This window comes from Procambarus clarkii, chromosome 28, assembly GCF_040958095.1.
Source record: "Procambarus clarkii isolate CNS0578487 chromosome 28, FALCON_Pclarkii_2.0, whole genome shotgun sequence".
In the NCBI taxonomy this organism is placed as follows: Eukaryota; Metazoa; Arthropoda; class Malacostraca; order Decapoda; family Cambaridae; genus Procambarus; species Procambarus clarkii.
The window spans coordinates 4030611-4057341 of record NC_091177.1 but is presented as its reverse complement, the minus strand read 5'-3'; the positions used below and the strand labels follow the sequence as shown (position 1 = coordinate 4057341).

At 40.0% G+C, this 26731-nt stretch overlaps 2 protein-coding genes across 3 annotated transcripts in view; one reads left to right on the top strand and one right to left on the bottom strand.

Annotated features, from left to right (window-relative positions):
• Positions 1 to 18092, bottom strand: part of LOC123754993 (sphingomyelin phosphodiesterase) — a 46070-nt gene extending 27978 nt beyond the window's left edge. For both annotated transcript variants that reach the window (XM_045737360.2, XM_045737362.2), the window contains exon 1: positions 17887 to 18092. The gene's annotated coding sequence lies outside the window, so the exon portion shown is untranslated. The remainder of the gene's footprint in view (positions 1 to 17886) is intronic.
• Positions 18093 to 21303: 3211 nt separating this feature from the next.
• LOC123754995 (uncharacterized) lies at positions 21304 to 26085 on the top strand. The gene is made up of 4 exons (XM_045737366.2): positions 21304 to 21579; positions 24052 to 24231; positions 24372 to 24492; positions 25868 to 26085. Exons 2-4 carry the CDS (start codon positions 24065 to 24067, stop codon positions 26039 to 26041), a joined length of 462 nt encoding a protein of 153 aa, XP_045593322.1. The 5' UTR covers positions 21304 to 21579; positions 24052 to 24064; the 3' UTR covers positions 26042 to 26085.
• Positions 26086 to 26731: the final 646 nt, after the last annotated feature.

The window sequence follows — 26731 nt, the reverse complement described above, 5'->3', positions numbered from 1 at the left end:
TTTGAAACTCTACCTAGAAACATGTAATAGAATCCACGAGCATAACACCTGAAAAAACGGTCTTTGATATTCGCAGACTAAATATATGCAAACAGCCCATGCAAATACACAATTAGGTCAAACATTATTTAACCGGTAGTAGACAGAAGAGCGACGGTCTTTCTTCATGCAGGTCGGTGTTCAATCCCCGACACCTCCAAGTGGTTGGAAACCATTCCTTTCCATCGTCCCGTCCCAAATCCCAGGAAATGTATATGTTTATCTCTCAGAATGTTTGGTAATATGTTTAATGTTTGTGATGTGTGTATATGTATGTATTAACACGATGTACTGAACAGGGTGAGAATAGCTTGAGCTACCTCATCCCTTTGTGTGTATTTTACCTCAATAAACTTATTTCAATTTCAATTTCCCAAATCCCTGTCCTGATCCCTCCCAAGTGCTATGTAGTGCTATCTTTTAGATTAAGGACCTGCCCGAAATGCTTTACATAAAAAAATATATAAAAATATATATAAAAATAAATAAAAAATAAATACATAACTAAAATAAATATAGTGGTAATGGCTTGGCGCTTTCTCCTGATCAACCCATTCCTTTCCCTGACCTATACATTATTCTAAGATACAACGATGAAGTAATCAATTCCGTCCCCATAGTATCTCACCTTGTGCTTCATCCGGGCTCACCATAGCCCGTGCTACTTGGAACTTGTTCCGAGTAGCTGAATCTATAACAACAACAACAACAACATACTAAGTCACCTAGTATTTTGTACCACTAACTCACCTAGTACTTCACTGTCTAAAAATACAGCTGCATCAATAAAATAAATTATCTCCACTTTATACCGATATAGTAAATATGTGAATTCAAATTCTGTCATTTTTTTATACCTGTCATATTTTTTGTATTCAAGACTGATAGTTTCACCTACTAATTTTAAATTCTTTGCAAATTCTTTGTTAGCGACTTTGCAAGAATGTACCGCACATCTGTGCCAGGTAAGTCCATTACGGGATCACCATAGCCCATGCTGCTTCCAACTGTTGGTTCCCAGGAGCTGAATATCAAACAATAACAACAGAATGTACCACTTAATCACCGCCATATGTACTTTCATAGCCCACTGTACCTTGAACAAATCCACAAGGGCCGTGACGAAGATTCGAACCTACGTCTCAGAGCATCCCAGACGCTACCTTAATCGACTGACCTACGTCTGAGCTCTCAGACGTAGGTTCGAATCCTCGTCACGACCCTTGTGGATGTGTTCATTCGATACATCACGCTATTGTGATTTCTGTGTGTAGTGTAGTGTAGTGTCCACTGTACCTTCTTTCATATTGTAATAAATAAATAAATAAATAAATAAATAAATAAATAAATAAATAAATAAATAAATAAATAAATAAATAAATAAATTAAACACCCTTTGCTACAGAAAAGTTAGTTAGTTTAGTTCATTTATTATGCACCCCATACCCATCTTGTGGAAGACAATCATTCCACTGGTGTTTGATAAGCTTCTCAACAAATAGACGCGGAAAAATTGGAACAATCAAGTGAAACCCTAAGATTAAAGGAAAATAATGAAGCGTGATGACATCAACTTATAAAAATACATCAGTGCACTGGATAGCGTTCAACGCAGAGTGACAATGATCATCCCAGAACGAAGCCAACTCTCATACCAGGAAAGGTTGTGATCATCATCTCAGGACGTGTATAAATCTCCACGAAAACAAAAAACATTGGTCATGACTGATCTCATCGAAACTTATTGTGGGGTTAGGAGGCCTGGTCGACGACCGGGCCGCGGGGACGCTAAGCCCCGGAAGCACCTCAAAGTAGGGTTCAGTCCCTGAGCCCATTACGTGCCTCTGTAACTCTTTCCACTATATCGCCCACAAGATGGGTTTGGGGCGCATAATAAATGAACTCAACTACTCCACACCGTTTCTTTTCCCTATGGAACCGCCTACCCGCCGAACTGCCAAAACCGTGCTCAGTTTTAAACGGTCCAAAGTGTCTCACGTTCAGAGGCATCAAATTTAATCTCAACAAGGCACAATATTTGGACACCACAGGAAAAAAAATGGGCCTATGGTATCTAAATCTAACATGTTTAGGCTTTCAGATCAATTTGTGTAAACTTGGAAATCGCCTCATATATATATATTGCCACCACCACCAGCGAAACATTCGACAGTACGAGAAATTCCAATATTCTTGTGATGATAGACTGCCACAATAGAGCAGTCATGTTGTGATCATCATCTGTCTTTCTGTCCGACACGCAACAAAACTTTCTCCCCCGTGAGAAAATTTCAGTACCACAGGAGCCAGGCCCGGCGGCTGGCAGCCCTCCTCCACCCATTATATGCCTGGGGTAACCTCCTCCACTCCCGCTCCTCCACCTATTATATGCCTGGGTTATCTTATGGTTATCTTGAGATGATTTCGGGGCTAAGCGTCCCCTCGACCAGGCTTCCTTTTGGTTACACACCCCCAAGAAGCAGCCCGTAGCAGCTGTCTAACTCCCAGGTACCTATTTACTGCTAGGTGAACAGGGGACATCAGGGGCGAAAGAAACATTTTACCCACTTGTCTCCGCCTCCACCGGGGATCGAACCAGGAACCTCAGGACTACGTATCCGAAGCGCTGTCCACTCAGCTGTCAGGCGCCCGTAACCTGCTCCACTCCGATGGGCTACGGAATGCATAATAGATGAGCTAAGCTAAACGCTGGCAACTCTAGAGTTGATATGGAATATAATGTGTTCATTGCCAATATTTACCCCTTGCACAACCGCTTCGGTTTCTCATATCTGGGTGACCTTTTATCCCTGAACGCTCCCGCGGCTCCTATGGTCACATCTAAGCTGTGAAACACCCCCGAGTTATACAATGAAACACCCCCGAGTTATACAATGAAACACCCCCGAGTTATACAATGAAACACCCCCGAGTTATACAATGAAACACCCCCGAGTTATACAATGAAACACCCCCGAGTTATACAATGAAACACCCCCGAGTTATACAATGAAACACCCCCGAGTTATACAATGAAACACCCCCGAGTTATACAATAAAACACCCCCGAGTTATACAATGAAACACCCAGGTCATCTTCCGGCTACTCTTCATTCTACAACTACAATAAATCAATCTAAAAAAACAACACACACGAGGCATACATACACGTTGCAAAACAAACTCTCCCAATGCTTTATAAACAGCATCAACACTTACAGCTGGAATAACACACAAATAGCTCTTGGATCAGTGAAGGCCCAAACGGGGGATTAAAACACTTGATACTGACACCAAAGTGAAGAAGCAGAAAGTGGAGTGGTGATATGCATGAGACGGCTTCCCCGAGGTTACTCACCCGCATCATGGTCTTGGGACATCCTGCTGCAGTCTACACCATCCTGCTACAGTCTACATCATCCTGCTACAGTCTACATCATCCTGCTACATCCTGCTGCAGTCTACCTCATCCTCCAACATCCTGCTACAGTCTCCCTCATCCTCCAACATCCTGCTACAGTCTCAATCACCTCAAGTGAGATGAGGATGCTTCCAGGGGTGACCCTCAAGTTCCATGTGAGCGTCAAGTGAGCCCAGGATGAGCCCAGGGTGAGCCCAGGATGAGCCCAGGGTGAGCCCAGGGTGAGCCCAGGGTGAGCCCAGGGTGAGCCCAGGGTGAGCCCAGGGTGAGCCCAGGATGAGCCCAAGAGCGTGGTGGTCAGAGGGAGCCACTGGACAAAGGCCAAGTTTCCGGTGAGACTTTCTTTTGTGCATGACATTTCCGACCATTGGTACGAGGAGACGGGCTCAGTGGGTCAGTCCAGCATGGTCCAGCACCCGTGGGTCAGTCCAGCATGGTCCAGCACACGTGGGTCAGTCCAGCATGGTCCAGCACACGTGGGTCAGTCCAGCATGGTCCAGCACACGTGGGTCAGTCCAGCATGGTCCAGCACACGTGGGGTCAGTCCAGCATGGTCCAGCACACGTGGGTCAGTCCAGCATGGTCCAGCACACGTGGGTCAGTCCAGCATGGTCCAGCACACGTGGGTCAGTCCAGCATGGTCCAGCACACGTGGGTCAGTCCAGCATGGTCCAGCACGCGTGGGTCAGTCTTCTTCCACTCACCCTCCGTCCCTCCCTGAGAGAGAGAGAGAGAGAGAGAGAGAGAGAGAGAGAGAGAGAGAGAGAGAGAGAGAGAGAGAGAGAGAGAGAGAGAGAGAGAGAGAGAGAGAGAGAGAGAGAGAGAGAGAGAGAGAGAGAGAGAGAGAGAGACAGGAGGATGAGAGAGAGAGACGAGAGGATGACAGAGAGAACTGAACGCTGAACTGTAATGCCAATCCTGACCTCAAAAGCTTCACTGAAGGTCGTAACAGAACCCATGAGCACCACACCAGAAACAAATACCGTCTTGTTATTCCAAGAGTACGACTTAATCAAACTAGAAATGCTCTACAAATCAAGGGCCCCAGAATGTGGAATGACCTTCCCAACCATGTTGAAGACTGTACCTCTCTCAACCAGTTTAAGATAAAAACGAAGCACTACCTAATAAATTCCCTGTAACCTACCTTACCCCTCTATTATCAACCCATGTCTGTTATTTTTAAACAATGCTGTTTGTCGACCTAATTGTATTTGTGCTGCTTTTTCAGCCATGTTCCCCCCTTTTTTATTTTTATTTTTTTCTCAACACATTTCATACTTTAATCTCAATTAGTATTAAGTTTTAGTCTTTAATGTTTGTCCTGCCCGAAACGCTTTGCGTAATAGTGGCTTTAGGCATTGTATGTACTAGCTCTATCTATAAATCTATAAATTTTTGTATCACCTCTTGTATGTATGTACTTTACCCGAATAAACATTTGAATTTGAGACGGGTGGACAGAGAGGATGAGAGGGGGAGGAGACAGGTAGACAGGGAGGATGAGAGGGAAGAGACAGGTGGACAGGGAGGGGGCGAGAGGGAGGAGACAGAGGCAAGGTGGGGTCCGAGGGCTAGGGGGTACTAACGGGACACACCAGGTACCGCTACGCCAACACCTGAGCGCTTCCATCTCTCTCCCAGGGTAGGTGGCACCCGGCACCCCACCACCCAATACGCACTCGCCCGCCACGGCCCAACCAATAGCCAGCCTTCACGCACCTGGGCGCTCCTTACGTCACTGCACTGGCACGAACCCACCAATCGCAGGGCTTCACATACTCGGATGTTGGTGACGTCATCGTCCCGGCACGAATCGCCCGACATCACAAACACGAATATACTTCTGACGTCATAGTCCTCACACGAACGCACCAATGGCTCGCTCAGCCCGTTCTCTTAATTCGCAACTGCGTAGCAGCTGTTTTGCCTAACCAGAAACCTACGAACTCAGGTAACAAGCACTGTACAAGAAACTATATTATCTGCGCATGCGTGTCAACAACTATAAACTAACTAAAGCCTAACATCACCCAGCAAAAATCAGCTATCATAACTATAACATTCTGTGTTCAGACAGCACAAAGGCCCTCTGTTTAAATCCTTGAACATGCCAAACATAAATTCGCTCCACATATTCTTTCAATGCACTCACAGAGCCTTATTCCTAAATTCTAATCCTATTTTGAAACTCTTCAGAGATGCATGTATTATAACCTATGAACATCACACCAGAAATATTTCTTATATTCCCAGAGTTTATGCAAGCACGCCATGCAGATAAAAGGACCCAACATATGGAATTCCCTTTTTGATGAAATAAAATATTGTCTAACCTATAATTTATCCTACCTTGTGCTACTAACTCCTAGTATTTTGTATTACTAACTCGTCTAGTATTTTACTAAGTAGAAATACACCTACATCACACATATAAAAAAGAAAAGGGGTGATAGGAGAAGAAAATATCAAAGTGTTCAGTGAGGATCCACAAGGTCTTCTCTGAGTACTCTTTATTTTCTTCTCTGAGGCTATGGGTCCCTACACTTGCACAAGAAAAAGAAAACTACATCAATATAATTTATTTTCTAAAGTATTATCTCCACTTTATATTGATACAGTAATTATAATTTCTAAAGCATAATCTCAACTTTGTATTGATATAGTAATTATGTCATTTTAATATACCCGCCATTTTATGTTTTGTATTCGAGATTGACAGTTTCACCTTCAAATTATTAACTCTTTGCAAATTGTGTTAGCGTTTAGGGCTTGCCTGAAACACGATTCATGTAGTGGATTTGTAAGAATGATCCACTTTTTACGTTCAGAACCCACTGCATTGTGACCACAACACAGCAGTTGCAACATCAGGATCTGCGGGTTGGTATTCAACCAACTGCGAACTACTTATTTTGATGAAAGGGAGCAGGAAAACAACAGAAGTACACTTACATCGCATCAGGCTTGGATACCCATGTGCATGGGAAATAGACTTACAGGTTCCGGAAGATGAGAGGAAATGTCAGCACTGTGGCGAAATGCCCGACAGACCACTGGAACATTATCTAACACAGTGCACAGTTTCAACTTTCAACTTAGAGTCAACAGAGCAGAAGTTGTTAAACACATAGGACAAAATCTTACTAAAGCGACCATATGAGTCATAAATACTTATACTCCCCCTAAGTAAAACAGAAACAAGTAACACTTAGTGGGCCAGTCTGAGGCTTAGGGCCCGCGCAGGAATATCCCTGCAAAACAGGGATATTTTAACAATAAACAACAATATTAACAATAACAGAGAAGCTTACTACAATGCCGCGGTGTTTGAATGAAGGTGCAGAAACGACCCAATACCTGTGCAAGTATATTATTAAACCACATTTTTGGGTGAACCTACACCCGTTATCATGGGGGTTGTAAACAATGTATTGAACCACTGACACACATTGTTATCAAGGGGTTGTAAACAATGTATTGAACCACTAACACTCATTGTTATCAACGGGGGTTGTAAACAATGCATTGAACCACTAACATACACTGTTATCAAGGGGTTGTAAACAATGTATTGAACCACTAACATACACTGTTATCAGGGGGGTTGTAAACAATGTATTGGAGCACTAACGTATATTGTTATCACGGGTTGTAAACAATGTATTGAACCACTAACACATATTGTTATCAAGGGGGTTGTAAACAATGTATTGAACCACTAACACACATTGTTATCAAGGGGGTTGTAAACAATGTATTGAACCACTAACACATTGTTATCAAGGGGGTTGTAAACAATGTATTGAACCACTAACACACATTGTTATCAAGGGGGTTGTAAACAATGTATTGAACCACTAACACACTGTTATCAAGGGGTTGTAAACAATGTATTGAACCACTAACACACATTGTTATCAAGGGGTTGTAAACAATGTATTGAACCACTAACACACATTGTTATCAAGGGGGTTGTAAACAATGTATTGAACCACTAACACACATTGTTATCAAGGGGGTTGTAAACAATGTATTGAACCACTAACACACATTGTTATCAAGGGGTTGTAAACAATATATTGAACCACTAACACACATTGTTATCAAGGGGGTTGTAAACAATGTATTGAACCACTAACACACACTGTTATCAAGGGGTTGTAAACAATGTATTGAACCACTAACACACATTGTTATCAAGGGGTTGTAAACAATATATTGAACCACTAACACACATTGTTATCAAGGGGGTTGTAAACAATGTATTGAACCACTAACACACACTGTTATCAAGGGGTTGTAAACAATGTATTGAACCACTAACACACATTGTTATCAAGGGGGTTGTAAACAATGTATTGAACCACTAACACACATTGTTATCAAGGGGGTTGTAAACAATGTATTGAACCACTAACACACACTGTTATCAAGGGGTTGTAAACAATGTATTGAACCACTAACACACATTGTTATCAAGGGGTTGTAAACAATATATTGAACCACTAACACACACTGTTATCAAGGGGTTGTAAACAATGTATTGAACCACTAACACACATTGTTATCAAGGGGGTTGTAAACAATGTATTGAACCACTAACACACACTGTTATCAAGGGGTTGTAAACAATGTATTGAACCACTAACACACATTGTTATCAAGGGGGTTGTAAACAATGTATTGAACCACTAACACACATTGTTATCAAGGGGTTGTAAACAATGTATTGAACCACTAACACACATTGTTATCAAGGGGGTTGTAAACAATGTATTGAACCACTAACACACATTGTTATCAAGGGGTTGTAAACAATGTATTGAACCACTAACACACATTGTTATCAAGGGGGTTGTAAACAATGTATTGAACCACTAACACACATTGTTATCAAGGGGGTTGTAAACAATGTATTGAACCACTAACACACATTGTTATCAAGGGGTTGTAAACAATATATTGAACCACTAACACACACTGTTATCAAGGGGTTGTAAACAATGTATTGAACCACTAACACACATTGTTATCAAGGGGGTTGTAAACAATGTATTGAACCACTAACACACATTGTTATCAAGGGGTTGTAAACAATGTATTGAACCACTAACACACATTGTTATCAAGGGGGTTGTAAACAATGTATTGAACCACTAACACACATTGTTATCAAGGGGGTTGTAAACAATGTATTGAACCACTAACACACATTGTTATCAAGGGGGTTGTAAACAATGTATTGAACCACTAACACACATTGTTATCAAGGGGGTTGTAAACAATATATTGAACCACTAACGTACATCAACTATAGGCTACAGTATGGAAATAGTTTTGCAGAAGGCCACTAACGACGTGCATTGTTTCAGCTAAACCGTAAAACCCACCGTGTGGGTTTATGATAATACACGTGAGTGAAATACAGCTCTTAATACTAAGAGTTGACAATTAACATATGCAAAAACTAGGAGAATGTTTAACAGGATTTAAAGTCGATATTTAATGGTAAATAGTGTTCTTAGTTAATATTTTGTGGTGGTAAATATAGGTTTAAGTGAGAAATGTTATCAGAGTAAATATAATACTTCAGTTAGATTATGGGAAGTGATGCTTGGGGCTCTACTACCCAAAATCACTTACGTCCTCTAATTACTCAACACAAAGCTGCTATTAGGACAATATCCAATTCTGGCCCCAGACATCACTCGGTACCCCTACTTAAATCTCTGAATATGTTAGACATTAAGTCACTGCACATTCTCTCATGTGTATTATACATATATAAAACGCTAAACTATAATGCCAATCCTGATCTCAAAAGCTTCATAGAAGGTTGTATCAGAACCCATGAGCACCACACCAGAAATAAATACAGTTTTGATATTCCTAGAGTACGACTTAATCAAACTAGAAATGCTCTACAAATCAAGGGGCCCAGAATGTGGAATGACCTTCCCAACCATGTTAAAGACAGTACCTCTCTCAACCAGTTTAAGTTAAAAGCGAAGCTATACCTAATAAATTCCCTGTAACCTACCTTACCCTTCTATTGTCAACCAATGTCTGTTTTTCTTTAAAGAGCGCTGTTTGTCGACATAATTGTATTTGTGCTGCTTTTTCATCTATGTTTTCATTTCTTGTTTTCATTCTACTCATTATGCTCAATTAGTATTAAGCTTGTCATTTAAGTTTATCATGCCCGAAACGCTTTGCGTAATAGTGGCTTTAGGCATTGTATGTACTAGCTCTACCTATAAGTCAAACAATCCTTGTAAATATTGTATGTATGTATGTACCTTACCTAAATAAAATTGTATTGTATTGTATTGTGATAAAGTTAATAAGGAACATGATTAACAAATTTAAGGTGAACATACCTGGGGAGAAAAGTATGCCATATGGAGTAGTAAATATATAATTCAGATATACTACATAACATCCCCTATTAAATATTTAATTATCTTTTAAATTGCTAAAGGTAATGCATAATTCCATAACATTTGGGAGGGTCTTACAGTTTCTGGGAACTGGATAGATACTTGTTCCTCGTATGGTGTCTAGACACTCTGGTTCAGCCCTCTAAAAATCGTTTAAAGATGGCCATGGATAATTTATATCTTAAAAATCATACATATTTTATATCACAATCATATACATAATACATATCTTAAGACCACTTGAGAGGATTTAAGACATGTACTGAGCACATATGAGCGTGTTTAATACTTTTATATCTAGCATATTCAAGTATTTTAATAAAGTTACTATATAGCGAGTCTAAGAGTATGCCTATAGTTTTAGAATTTGTGTTATATGTGATATATCAATTGTAAGTTTAATGTGTTGCGTATCTGTAGGCCAACTATATTTCCCCTGTACTGTACTTTGATCTGAGCATTGAAATTGAAATAAGTTTATTGAGGTAAAATACACACAAAGGGATGAGGTAGCTCAAGCTATTCTCACCCCGTTCAGTACCACGTGTTAGTACATACATAGACACACATCACAAACAATAAACCTGTTACCAAACATTCTGAGAGATAAAACATATACATTTCCTCCTTCACAAGTAGTATGGTATCAGACGTACACACAAATACTTTTATGACATTGTTCATTCTTAGATCTATTTAGCCGATACAGATACATTTACCAAATACAATATGTATTATGTTTTGCCAAGGTTAAGGGTGAATATGTCAAGTGTCGTTTAACATGTTTGAGGTTGTGCTTGAAGAGATAAAGGTTAAGTCACCAGCAAATAATACTGACTTGAGGTATTGGATGTCATTTGGTAGGCGACTGAAGAATATGAGAAAGATGAATAGTCCAAGAATATTGCCATCAAAAGCCCCAACAGTTACTGGCAGTGAGGAAGAATTGCCATTCATGGCAAAGAAATCACATTTATTTGATTTATCAATAATCGTGTATCATGCTCCTACTGATTTTCTCGTTCATGGTAAAATATCAAGTCATTTACATATGATCTACTATATGGTAGAGGATGACCCCCCCCCCCTTGATTCCATTGTAAGCAGTAGGGGTTCATCCTCTTCCGTATATGCTCAAGGAGAAGGATATATATGGATACGAAGGTGAAAAAAGATACGCCCATTGAGTACTAGTTTTAGTTAAGAGCAGAGTGATTCAAGTTAAGAGCTTGTTTATTATGACATAATGGATGTATTTTATGGGTCAGCAACCATACGAGGACTTAGTATACTGCATCAGGTTTACCTATGTATGCGTAAAGCTACTTGTATACACGTTTCTGAAATCTACAAAAAAGTATGTATATTGGATACTAGGAGGGAGGGGGTGGTACCTGGCATTGTCCGGGTATATTTGTCTTTCCCATTCATCAATCTCTCTCTATCCTCGCATATATCTATCCATCCATTTATTTGTGTCAGGTACAGCATTTTGGTGTGTGTGTTGTGGCAACAGGAGAGGACGAGGTGTGTACCGAGGGTGTCTTGACTGACCATTACTGGTATCATTCGGATCACGAGTGGCGGCGACTCGTCCACTGCGCATCCACCAACCTCATGGGTCTAAAGTATTGTGTTTTTGTTTGTCTTGAGGTCACACATCTGCACCCCACCCCCACCCCCACACACACATACCCGCACACACACCCCCACACATACCTGCACCACCACCTTACACACCTGCACCCCCAAGATAACCCTCAATTCATCTCAAGATATCTCAAGATATCTCAAGATAACCCCCACACCAGCTGCTTGGTACAGAGTAGTTAACAGGTGGAAAGAATGCATTGGGCAGTGATGTGGTGGAGGCTGACTCCATACACAGTTTCAAATGTAGATATGATAGAGCCCAGTAGGCTCAGGAATCTGTACACCAGTTGATTGACGGCTGAGAGGCGGGACCAAAGAGCCAAAGCTCAACCCCCCCCCCCCCCCCCCGCAAGCACAAATAGGTAAGTACAAATAGGTGAGTACAGAGATATCTCCGGATACAGACCACCAACCTACAACAATACTGACACTAACAAGGGTGACGAACTGATGATACACTGCACCAATGATACACACACAATCAAGTACAACATGAAGTTGGAGAAAGTTCAAAGGTATGCCACCAGACTGCTTCCAGAACTATATGATACGAATTACAGCGAGAGGCTACGTGAATTGACCCTCACGTCGCTGGAAGACAGAAGAGTAGAGGGAGACCTAATTCTCAATGGAATTGACAGGGTAAGACACAGGTGAGGAAACCTGTGTCTCATCTGAGTATCCAAATGAGCAACAGAGACATTTAGAAGGATATTTTTTGTAGTGCTAGAGTAGTTAACAAATGGAATGCACTAGGAAATAATGTGGAGACAGACTTCATACACAGTTTCTAATGTGATATGACAGAGCCCAATATGCTCAGGAACCTGTCTCCCAGTTGACTGACAGTTGAGAGGCGAGATCAACCTCTGTTGCAACCACAATTATGTGAGTATGTGAGTACAATCAGGTGAGTACACACACACACACACACACACACACACACACACACACACACACACACACACACACACACACACACACACACTCACACGCACGCACACACACACAGTAGGCTCAGGAACCTGCACATTAGTGGATTGACAGTTCAGAGGCGGGACCAAAGAGCCAGAGCTCAACCCCCGCAAGCACAACTAAGTAAGTACAATTAGCAAAGCACACAAGATAAACAATCTACCAGATGGAATACAGAATTATATGAACATGTTTGTTGATGATGCTAAGATAATAGGGAAGATAAGAAACTTAGATGATTGTCATGCCCTTTAAGATGACCTGGACAGAATAAGTATATTGGAGTACCACTTGGCAAATGGAATTTAATGTAAATATATGACATGTTATGGAATGTGGAATAAGAGAACATAGACCCCACACAACCTATAAATTATGTGAGAAATCTTTAAAGAATTCTGATAAAGAAAGAGATCTAGGGGTGGTTCTAGATAGAAAACAATCACCTGAGGACCACATAAAGAATATTGTGCGAGGAGCCTATGCAACACTTTCTAACTTCAGAATTGCCTTTAAATACATGGATGGCGAAATACTAAGGAAATTGCTCACGACTTTTGTTAGACAAAAGCTAGAATATGCAGCGGTTGTGTGGTGCCCATATCTTAAGAAGCACATCAACAAACTGGAAAAGGTGCAAAGACATACCACTAAGTAGCTCCCAGAACTGAAGGGCAAGAGCTACGAGAAGAGGTTAGAGGCATTAAATATGCAAAAACTAGAAGATAGAAGAAAAAGAGGCGATATGATCACTATGTACAAAACAGTAACAGGAATCGATAAAATTGATCTGGAAGAATTCCTGAGACCAGGAATTTCAAGAACAAGTGGTCACAGATTTAAACTAACAAAACAAAGCTGCCGGAGAAATATAAGAAAATTCACTTTCGCAAACAAAGCGGTAGACGGTTGGAACAAGTTAAGTGAGAAGGTGGTGGAGGCCAAGACCGTCAGTAGTTTCAAAGCGTTATATGACAAAGAGTGCTGGGAAGACGGGACACCAAGAGCGTATCTCTCATCCTGTAACTACATTTAGGGAATTACACACACACACACACACAGTCTTGTACAGTAAAGAGAGTCTTTTAAGGTGTATAATATAACAATCTTTTCCACTATTTACAATTTCATGCTCAGAGTCCTTTGTTAATCTGTGTTTTCCAATTATTTGCAATTATCAAATCAAGGAATGCTTGCTCACTAAACAAAGATAATATACTTATCCTCCGCCTGACATCCCACAAATACCGTGCACCACACACACATCCTCTACAATACCGGTGCTGTGCTCAACCTCTAATGATTTAGTACATATGAAGACAAGAGTTAACATCGTTACATTCTACTAGAGCATTGTCATATCCTTGGTCTGGTTCTGAAGACACGTTGGGATCTACATCTTACCTTTCATAAATTCCACTCTGGTAACAACTCATCTGTGCAACTAGTCCTCTTCACCTCACCCTTAGATTTGTTCAACAGCCGCTCAAATAATATGGAAACAAGACTTGCACAGAATACCGCTCATTAACAGTTACCTAACCAATTTGGTCAAATTTGGTTGCTAGAAGTCAATAGAATGTATTGCATTTGATTTACAATAGTTGTTGTCGACAATAGATACCAAGTAAGGTTTGGATCCTTTCATAGGACATTATTATTTATAGTCTGCCAGTACGTAATACCTTGATTGTTGCCGTCGGAGGCGGCTAGTTTATTGTGCACCCCATACTCATCCTGTGAATGGTAGCGCAAAAAGCATTACAGAGGCCACAAAAGGTCTTTATCAGACCTCATCTTAGATTATTGTACAAACAACTTCATCTATCCTTCACACCTTATAGTTACAATGTCAGCTAGTTACAGAGAATGTTCTCTTTCAAGAGATTTCCCAAGTTATTGCCTACCGCTGGTCGCCTTCGAAACCTAAGCTTTCTCCCATGGCGAGACATTCTCCGTTAAGAGAATTTTGTTCACCAGGAGGTCGTCTACTTCATCCTTCGAACAACGAACACACAGCTCCACTAACTCGTGGAGAAGTATTGGCTTATTAAATAAAAAATAGAATTATGTTATCACTGACCCCACTAGTCATATATAAGGCGCCCCCGTGACAAAAGACAGAGGATACTGGACTTCAGGACACTGAAAGAATGAATAAGTAGGAAACAGTATACATGTTATAGATTAAAAGTGTAATTTATAAATAAGACAAGGATTTTTTTTTTCAAAGTAGCGAAGAAGAGAACAAGGTACTATGAACGTAACTTAAACAGTAGAACCTGAATATAACGCTGACACAAGAACGGAACCCAGATACAAGACACAAAAAAATGTCAGCGAGAATTTCACAAGAAATAAACGCTACAATGATCGCGCAAAAATACTAAAGGAGCCTTGAACACCTATCATTTCCCCACGAGTAATTTCCTATTTCATTTCCACTTTCACACTTTCTTCTTTTGTTTTACTATGTCAGAGGAACCTCAAAATTGGAGTTGTACCAGGCATACCCGCGCACGAACTACGGCGCGTACACCACGTTTCCCGCGCACTCATCATCATGCTGCTTCAGCGTAGAAATGTCAAAGCGATACAAAAAATGACTATATTTACGCCGATGAACTCAAGTGTCTTCCGGACTTTCCGCCCTTGGCAATTTTACCGAGTGACTTGCAGCAACGCTTGAGAAAACGTGCACATGATTGGGGTACGTCGCCATCCACTACTGTATTCGTAAAGCTAAAATAATAAAATCAATCAATCTGAGACAAATATAAACAACACTAATAACTATAAACACACAGTAATAAAATTAAATATTTACTTTGCCTAATATGATTATATTATATATATATATATATATATATATATATATATATATATATATATATATATATATATATATATATATATATATATATATATATAGTTTCATGATTTCAAAATGTGGCCTTAACACACACACAACACAACCAATACAAGTAAAATGAAAAACACACCAACGGGAAACATTAAGAAAGGTCACGGACAAATAAGATCATTGTTCCAAGTCAAAAACTTCTTCGAATTCCTTCGAAGTTGGACTCGTGCCCAAGATGCATCAGACATTTCCTCTCTGAATTGCGACACTGAGGCGCTGGAAGAGAAAACTTGCTGCTCTAGGGTCTCTTGTGGTGTCAATGAATCTGGAACCAAGATCCTTAAGAAATCTTCTGGCACTCTCTCCCCATGGGCCTAGGGTCTCTGATCCTATTAGAACGAAGTTGTTCTGGTGATCTAATTCCCTGTACTTGGTTGACTTGTATCTTTCTCTGAGTGTATCGTCGCGTCTCCTGTTTGGCCGGCAGAGAGGTTGATGAATGTGGTTGCCACACACACACACATATATATATATATATATATATATATATGTCGTACCTAATAGCCAGAACGCACTTCTCAGCCTACTATGCAAGGCCCGATTTGCCTAATAAGCCAAGTTTTCATGAATTAATGTTTTTTAGACTACCTAACCTACCTAACCTAACCTAACCTACCTTTTTCGGCAACCTAACCCAACCTAACCTATGAAGATAGGTTAGGTTAGGTAAGGTAGGGTTGGTTAGGTTCGGTCATATATCTACGTTAATTTTAACTACAATAAAAAAAATTGACCTCATACATAATGAAAAGGGTAGCTTTATCATTTCATAAGAAAAAAATTAGAAAAAATATATTAATTCAGGAAAACTTGGCTTATTAGGCAAATCGGGCCTTGAATAGTAGGCCAAAAAGTGAGTTCTGGCTACTAGGTACGACATATATATATATATATATATATATATATATATATATATATATATATATATATATATATATATATATATATATATATATATATATACACACACACACACACACACACAAAAGAAGGCACATTGGGTTTATGAGATTACGTAGCATTGATGTTTTTATATTCTTGCAAAACCACTAACACTCATAGCGTTTCGGGCAGGTCCTTAATCTAACATAATTTTTAGTTGGTAATTTGTAGCAAAATTTTAAGAATATTAATAGGTACATTGAAAGAAAATTTGAAGAAAACTAATAAATACATTATAGAAAAATTGAGGATTATCAACAGGTACATTGTAGCATAATTTGAGGATTATTAATAGGTACATTGTAGCATAATTTGAGGGTTATTAATAGGTACATTGTAGCATAATTTGAGGGTTATTAATAGGTACATTGTAGTAAAAAAGCCATTCAACATAACAACCATGATATAAATTGATAGCAGTAATTACAATGAAGTTGTATGGCTTAGGCCCATATATTGTGGGGAGTACATTGTTTATATTCCTCATTATTTAATAGATTGTATTCGTATATCCTCTGGTCCTTCTGTCCTCGATGGTTTTTGGTTGCGTTCACTTAAACTAGTCCTCTTATTTCGGGCACTGGAATCCTTGCAGCCTCCAGAGGTCTCTGTACAGAGGGCCTCTCAGGCTGTCTATACATGTTAAGACCCACTGACCAAAGGGCGAGGCTGTCGGTCCGCTTTGCTAGGTCTAGATTTATGGGTCCCCTTGGTAGGTCTTGATTCATGGGTCCCCTTGGTAGGTCTTGATTCATGGGTCCCCTTGGTAGGTCTTGATTCATGGGTCCCCTTGGTAGGTCTTGATTCATCGGCCTCCTTGGTAGGTCTAGATTCATCAGCCCCCTTGGTAGGTCTTGATTCATGGATCCCCTAGGTAGGTCTTGATTCATGGGTCCCCTTGGTAGGTCTTGATTCATGGGTCCCCTTGGTAGGTCTAGATTCATCGGTCCCCCTTGGTAGGTCTAGATTAATCGGTCCCCCTTGGTGGGTCTAGATTCATCGGTCCCCTTGGTAGGTCTAGATTCATCGGTCCCCTTGGTAGGTCTAGATTCATCGGTCCCCTTGGTAGGTCTTGATTCATCGGTCCTCCTTGGTGGGTCTTGATTCATGGGTCCCCTTACTAGGTCTAGATTCATGGGTCCCCTTGCTAGGTCTAGATTCATGGGTCCCCTTGCTAGGTCTAGATTCATGGGTCCCCTAGGTAGGTCTAGATTCATCAGCCCCCTTGGTAGGTCTTGATTCATCGGTCCCCCTTGGTAGGTCTTGATTCATCAGCCCCCTTGGTAGGTCTAGATTCATCTAGCCCCAGACCTAGCTAGGCCCAGAACTAGACACGAGCTGTGTGTGCTAGTGTCACCCACCCAATTACTGCCCCAGATATAACGGTACGCCTTGCCTAACTGACCATTCAGAGGGCCAGGCCATCATACTATGCGGGACTATACCTCTTATTCATGGTAGACACGTAACTCTACAGCGACTTGACTTACCATTCACTGCTGTGGGTGGCGTCTTAAGTTGTATTGGTAATCCACAGTAATCCTTTCCCTCCACTGATCGCTAACTTGCTCAACAGGCTTAGGAGGACTTTGGTGTATGTGTTAACTGGAAGGTAAATGAACTTTGCAAGAGTACTGTCAGTTTGCACGAGAGAAGGAGACGTACAACCTCCCTTATCAGAGTTGCGGCACACACTGGCTGTCAGCTGTGGCTGCCGGGGCCGCGTCCGAAACCTTGTGCATTAGGAGGTCACTCTCGACACATTTCATTCCCACCGCATCAAGCTCCAACTGTTGAGATGCGTGATACAAGCTGTATCCTTATGTGTCCTCCTGGTGAAAATGACTGAGGTTCTGGCCAAAGACAACTGTAATGCCATGCATACGCAGCAAAGACTCGTATATGGCATGTGTAGCGGGACACACCCACACAGATAATGGACAGAGCTTCTTTCACCTGATGTCTCTGTTGACTCGTCAGTAAATAGGTTAGCTGCTACGGGCTGTATCTTGGGAATGTCAGCGTGTGTAATTATCCAAGTCTAGTTAGAGAGTCTATAGTTAGTTAGTGACTCCATGAAAATGGTGTGTGAGGTCTTTATTATTAATATTATTTATTAAAAGTATTTAACTTAGGCCTACCCCAACCAGCCTATGTCTGTCCTGTACCCCAGACCATTCCCCCAACAATTTTGAACAGCAAAGTTTGGACAGACGACAGAGACAGACATATACTTTCGGGGAGTACCCGGAGTTACCCGTCTGTGCATGTCTCCCCCTCCCTTTCTTTATCTTTATCTGATTCAGATTCAGATTCAGATGTTTATTCAGGTAAGGTATATACATACAAGTGATGTTACATTAATGGATTGATATATAGATAGAGCTAGTACATACAATGCCTAAAGCCACTATTACGCAATGCGTTTCGGGCATCTCTACCTATCTCGCTCTATCTAGGTATGTCTTTGTCATTCCCGTCTTCCCCCACCCCCCTGCATCCCCCACAAGAAGCACTGAAACAAATATATGAGTCTCGGATGTTTTTATCTTCACTTCCTTATTCATTCTTGTTTCTTTTCAGTAAGAACTGTACGTTCATCACGCGCTATATTTCACACTCGACTATGAAAATGGTCTAGGGGTGTTTATAATGGCTAATATTTCTTAAAGCATTTAACTTGGGCCTACCCCGAACATATACTGGTGCTTATCACTAAGATTACAAATATTGAATGGCGTGATCTCTGACTCCACAGTGTTGGAGTTTGAGAAAGAGCTGATTATTAAATGTGGTTCAAGTTCAAGTTCAAGTTTGTTTGTTGAGACAAGAAAAAAATACATCTCAAAGGTATAGAGTAGCTTAGGCTATTTCTATCCACCAATTAAGTGTGATTAACGGTGTCAAAAGTTATAAGCAGGTCAACTAACAAGCGAATGGGGTATTTATTTTTGTCAAGTTCTGCATGTATCAGGTCAAGCATATTGATTAATTTAAACCTTCGTAATTAATATTTTCTGGGATCTGAAGCCATAATGGCAAGAACTAAGAATATTGTGTTTATCTAGAAAGGAGTAAAATTATTTGTATATTAGTTTTTTTTTATATTTTGGAGAGGACTGATATTGCTTTAGTAGCAGTTATATTAAGAGTAATATAACTCGAGTAATAATAACTGCTCCAAACTCTTATTAGTTTCAGTGCAGATAATTATATGTGCCTGTTAATTCCACATAACCAATCCTAAAGAATTCCACATACCAAGAAGTTCTACACTACTTCTATTACTAATGGCAATGACAATTGCTAATGACAATTAGCAATTGCGATCAACGCAAAGACATTGATCGGTTTGGCAAAACAAGAAGAGAGAAGCTTGTAAAATAAACCCCTAGAACGCAATCCTCGTCCTACAGAGTTACAGCCCCGCTCCTGTGCCAGGTAAGTCCACCACGGGCTCACCATAGCCCGTGCTACTTGCAACTTTTTGTTCACGAGTAGCTGAATCTAAAACAACGAATCGTCGTCAGTCAGTGTAACTCGAATAGTGGTTTAGTACAGACGCTCGAGAGATACCGCAGATCTTCAACGTCAGCCCGGACGAACTACCATACGGCCTCTCTCTCTGGACTTCAACCACTACTGCTGCCACCTGCCGGGTAACGCTGCCTGCAACCTTGCCACAGCTATGACTTTCACCACGATCATCGCGTACACATCCGATAGCCTCATCGGTAACTACATCATGCAGGAGCCTGTCCTGCAGACTCTCCGTCGCCGCCAGGGCACTGCTGGTGCTAGAGGACTCTCACCACAGCAGCTCCTTCATCAGATTCATTTACCACGTTCACTACATCCTGCTGCTCTGCCGACTCATGCACTTCACCAGCGCAGTACAAGACCTACAACTTGCCTTGCCGACTTTCCGTCGCCGCCTAGACAATTCAGCTCTCCTTCGTTGTCCTGACTCTATACCTGCCTACATCACCTCCTCCAGGTGCACGAGCCCGTCCACACGCTGCCTGTTTCATTTGATATTCGATCTACATGCTTCACCAACGACAAATGACGCAACAACCACCTTCTTCTCTCCTGCTACAACTACCCTTCGTAGTCTTAGTGATCGAACCTGTCCGCACGCTGCCTGCGTCTTTTGACACTTTTGACACATGCTCCACGATCGACCCCCCGGAACAATAACCTCATATTTCTGCTTTTCTCCAGACGTTTCCCTTGGCCCCTGGGAAGGGAGTATACTACATTTGTCCAAATATATATATTTTACTACTCTGTGATTATTGTCATCACAACTGACGTAATAAAACAACATTTCAGTCTAAAATTGTTGATTTCGATGAGATCACCATTGGGCTTTCTCTAGTTATTTTAAGAATATCTGGGAAGGCTCGGAGCTCAAGGGACTGTGCATAGCAATGCTATCGACCTGTCCTCAGGCCAGGCTCATTAAAGTGGCGGCCGTTCCCCCAAGACTCATTCTTCAATTTTAACATACTGTGTATTACAGATTTATTATCGTATATAATTTAATATTGTTATATATTAAAGTTTAATGTACAGTTAGGCGTTGGTTAAGTTAGGTTGGGTGAAGCATTTGTAGAGTTGCCATTCGAATAAGGTCGTCAGCGAAGCACTGTTCGAGAAATGTTCGAAGGTCATCAGTTGTGAGTCGTGTGTAAACCGTTTTTCATTCATAAACAGGGGGTTTGGCGGGTGCATGTAATGGACTTTGGGTCTTTGTTTAGAGGACGGGATGGTGTATTAAATGTTCTCTTTCCACGGCTTCAATTGCACTTTTAACTAGGTTATAGCTTGACCGAGAGAGAACTTTTGCCAGCACTGACACACGACGGGTGACCCAGGCAGCGGTGGGTGGCTGACAGCTCCCGCAAGCAGCTGCACCAGGCAGTTGCTCGGGGCGGGCCTCGGGGACTCGAGCTCCTCAACACAACACCACACAGCCCGTCCTTTAAACAAAGACCCAAAGTCCATGCAGCTGCTTGCAGGAGCTGTCTGCCACCCACCGCTGCCTGGGTCGCCCGTCGTGTGTCAGTGCTGGGAAAAGTTCTCTCTCGGGCAACCTATAACCTAGTTAAAAGTGCAATTGAAGTCGTGGAAAGACGAATATTTAATACACACAGATTAAGGAATCTTAGATATTAAAGGTAAAGTCAATAACAATGTAGTTGGAGGAGCTAGTAATCCACGAGGGCGGTCAGCCAGAAGAGTAAATAAATTACAATCGTGTTTATTCGCTGTATAGATTACCGGTAGATAAGCGAAGGGCGAGTATAGTCAGACGACGTAGGATGGTGTGGCAGCAAGTTGATGAAGCAGGAAAACCAAAACTGTCTTGAAACAGACTTGATTGTTACTTCCGGAGGCGGCTGGTTTAGGCATCTCCCACTCCTCTTGTTAAATCTTGTACTGTAACTGCTGTGTATGGCGATATAATTATACATATTGGAGTAAACATAATTTCCAGTATTCGAAACTAGTTAGGTTTGTAGCGTGGATTGATCTACACCTTAAAGGGGAATACGGTATTAGCATTTAGTTATTGTTTATTGGGACCCAAGTGAGCTTAGGTAATCGAATAACTCGTGCCTCAAGGCATCAGCTTGCCATTCCAGAGTATGCAATTTGCAGCAGAGTTCTGGGTGCTATCAAAAATATAAAAAATATAGTACGGAGTTTAAAATATCAAACTATTTTTTAATGTTAAATAAAGCCATCACTGTAAGCATAGTGCTCACGAGGCTGTTAATTATTTATAAAGGTATCACAATGGTGTCAATCAAGTGCTGTTGCTTTGAGACCTGCTGGATTTTTATTTATTTTGTTGTTGTTGAAAGTTGTGTAATACACTTGTATTTCAGGGTACATATACTGTGTAGTGGAATATCATTAATTTGTATATTGAATATAATAGTCATACTTAACAAAGTTGGCAGCACTACTAACCATTTTGCTTATGGGTTGCCTCCTGGTGTGTTGGCAACACTTTTCTTGCATGCAAACAGCACCATTCAGTTTGTCACATAATTAGTACTGATGATGTTGGATCCCTCGTGATCTTTGCACAGCAGATTGTGTTTAGCTGCACTATTATTTGACATGAAGTTGGGAGTCTCTGATCATCTCTCATGGTGATGATGCTTGTGCATCTGAGGGCTCAAAGAATTATGGTCATAGCTTTATTTTTAATTGATTGTAATGCTCTCAACCTAATGCTGGGGGAGATCTATAAGATAGTAAACTAGGGACCAAATGAACATCATGTACAACATTGTCATATTTAACATTAATACCAGTGTGCTTACCAGCAAATGGTTTTTAAGAGCACAGATGAGGAGTCACAATAACGTGGCTGAAATATGTTGACCAAACCACACACTAGAAAGTGAAGGGACGATGATGTTTCTGTGCGTCCTGGACCATTCTCGAGAATGGTCCAGGACGGACCGAAACGTAGTCGTCCCTTCACTTTCTAGTGTGTGGTTTGGTCAACGGTTTTTAAGTTTTCAGTCTCTCTAAACCTAAGCTGCAATTTGCTTACAATTTGTCTTTTAATACTTAGGTATTTGCGTTATCTCCAGTTTTCAGGGTTGATTATTAACATTAAAAATGGGTTGGTGGTTTTGTTTTGGGCATAGGGTCTTTGTTTTTTAAAATATGTAACAAGAAAGTGGTAGTGCTGGCTGGCTGGCCAGCCTAACAGCAGCTAGGCATATTTAAATTTATTTCCACTGTAGTTCTATCAATAAGATTGTAATATAATGAGCAATAATTTATACATTTTACAGTATGCTACACTAAATACTAACTACCATTGCCTTAAACAGAATAACAGTAGTTTTTGAAAAGTATCACTTTCTTCCTTTGTAAGTACCTTACAGGATCTGAAGGTGTGTGAATGTTATTTTGACTACAAATCCATATCTCCCTACTTAACACTATAGTCAATCTGGAACAAAACACCACCACCACCATCAGACAAGACTAGTACAGTACTTCATTTCTGGTTTTGTCTAATTTTTTTTTAACCTGTATTTCTAGAGGAAGGAAAAGTTTTCACTCAAATTCATCTGTTCATTCAAGGATGTCCCTAAGGTGCATGAATGCCTTATAGTAATGAAATGCATTTTAAATATTAAAAAGATTTACAGAAGTAAGAAATTAATAAATACAGTACTTAATAATTTTAATAAATATATAGGATCTCGGTAGTAAAGCAGAGTTTGTTCTTAATTCGGTTAAGAATTCTGAATTTAAATCCCAGACATTTCAGGAATGTTTGGGCATGTTTCCTTTCAACTAATGCCTCTGTTTGCCTAGTAGTAAATAGATACCACATGAGTTAGTTGGCTCATTGTGTGGTTATATCCAGGGGAGGCTCAGTAGTGTGACCCTGCATATCACAGTATGTACACAGGAAGCCCTTCTCCAACAAAAGGAATTAATTTTATTAAGTAAAATACAAATTTTTCTGCTTGTGGTGGTGGTGACTTCACATTTTACAGATTTGTAAATATATTTCATTTATATGCAATAAGTGTTATTTTGAATTGTCTTCCGAAGTTTACTACATTTTGTAAATTTGGCATTGGAGATACAAATATTATTTTTACCCACAGTGAAAGAATCAAGATGAAACAGTCACTGCTAGCAGTGGTGGTTGTAACAGCTGTGGTGCCTCTGGCAGCTCTAGCAGCTTCCAGGAGTCTAGAGGATAAGCAAGTGAACAATACACTCGTGAAACCTGCCCTGCTAAGAGAGGTTATCAACATCAGCAAAGATATACAGAACATCACCAGGTGGGCAGTGTGAATATTAATTACTGTACATGACATTTTGTTGAATAATGTTATAATTAAAACTGGTTAAATTAGTCCGCAATCCTATTTAAGGATGTATGCCTGGAAGAAAGATGGTGCAGCTTTATCTTCTCCCACAGTAAGGGATTGGAGTATTACCTCATCAACTATGGTCCACTCGTCAAAATTTTCGTCACTGACTTCATGGACTCCTTTGGTATATCCAGAAACTTGCAACTTGCTGCTCCCATTGTTATTAAGGTGGGAAGATTTTTCAGTTTGGGTAATGAGCAGAATTAAAAATTTATTTAAAAAAATTTATATACAATATGGGGTTTTATGATTAGCAAAATGAAGTTTATTGGAAACCTGGGTTTAGTGTTAAATTTTTACAGTACAAAGAAGTAAGTGTTTAGTGTAATCACAATTTTATGATGCATTATAATGTTCATCTTGGTAATAATAATATGATGTGATGACTGAAAATGTATTTTGGTTGTAAATATTAACCCCATACATTTAACATTTGATACAAGAGTGGATAATTCATGGGTAAGAAATGTACTGTATAGTCATTAAGTGTTTCAGACATAAAAGATAAATAAATAATAATCAGTTTATTGGGTTAATCAAACTAAATGCGAAGTTGGGAGGGAGGGAAATATTGGGATAAGTGCCAAGCCATTACGACTATATAGCACTGGGAAGGGGTCAAGATAAGGATTTGGGATGAAATGGGAGTAAGATTTAGCAGATTTAAAAGGTTCATTGATATTTAGAAACTACAATTTTGAGCAATAATAAATTTGGGAGGATACTTAATTTGCAAGAAATTTGTTTTGCTTAAGTCACACTCTTGGCATATCGAGTATTTATTTCTCGTGAGCCCTGTTACACCCCTCTAGGAAGTGTTTAAGAACAGGATTAGTACTGCAGTTTTATAGATACTACACACCCACTCTCTCTCGAGTGTACTCAATGACTTGATATGTAACATACTAAAATACAGTATTTATACAAGGGTGCTGTCTGGTACTGGAGTTTGTCGATTTGTTAAGAAATTAAGGGGCAAATGTAGTTTTGGGTTCTAGATCCCTAGGCATAGATACTGTAGGTGATGTATTTGTTCATATATGAACAAAATATTTAAATATAAGGTACAATAAGTTAAGAAAAAATATAACTATTTGAGGAAATAACTATTGCAGTTTGCAATACTACTACTTTCAGTTTGATTTCGTGAGCATTTTCATTTTGAACCATTGCAACCATTTTTCTTATTCTCCTTTCTCATTGGGTTTTAAACTGCTGCTCTGCTACCCTCCTGATTTTTGTGTTCTCATTTCTGGCCATAAATGCCTCCAAGTTTACCTTTGCACAAAGTCCCTCCCGTATTCCTTCACCCACTTTAGTACTCTTCCTGATACACCAGCCTGTGTTTCTGGGTTGCATAGATGCTTGTGAACAGCGTCAAAAGCTTTCTGGTGATCTACAATAATTGCAACCCCCCCTTTTCTCCTATTGATTGTCAACTCCTTACATAACAAGTTCATACATATGCAAGATAGATGTTGCATGTTTTAATTATAAACATAAGGGATTAAATGCACTTGAATAATTCTTTTTTTTTTTACAGATATTAATCATTGGTGTCTATGCAGCCATGCAGTTTCAGCCTTCTTTAACAGCCTTTCAACAGACGGCCCAATCAACATACGTTTTCTTAAAGAACTTCAACTCTCCTGAACTCAAAATTATGAATGATTTGACTGATAAAGTATTTGAAGTATTTGATAATGAAATAGTGTAATTTAGTTTGTTTTAGCCATTAATAAAACTTCATATAATATGAAATTCTTTTGTAATGTCAAGCTCCTGAAAAATTATGAAATTTTAGATTATTACTCAAGACAACAAAATGCTTGTTGATAAAGTATTTTGATATATTAAATTTGAATTTACAGGGGAGGTGGAAGAGGTTCAAACCCATGCTACTTAACCCTTTGACTGCTAACTATTAATAGCTGACATACCCCCATGTGCTAAAGCAAAAAAGTGTTCAGAATTTTTTTTCTTAACGTTGTTAATTATCCTCCAAGAAACACAAAAATCCAATTAAAAAGTTTCTAGCTCTTGTGGTTTAGCTGTAGTGGCCTGGAGAAGTTGCATATTTTTAGGTAAAGTGAGTTGAGGTGCCGCATGGGAATAACTTTGTTGATATATTTTCATTGTTTCTCACTTAGTTTTTTCTTGCCAACAGGTTGTATTTGTGTGCCAAAGGTACAGTCTATTATGTATAACTTTGAAAATATAAGTATGTATGGCTATACAAGTATAAATATACAGACACCCACATATTTATTCATAGTAATTCATTTGCTGTTGCTAAGGGATTAGCGTCTCCTCTATGGTTGCCCTAAACGCTCAGATACTGGATGGTGATGTTGCCAAGAAATGGTCATCATTTTCTTACTGAGGTTCTAAATGGAAAGTGAGGTAC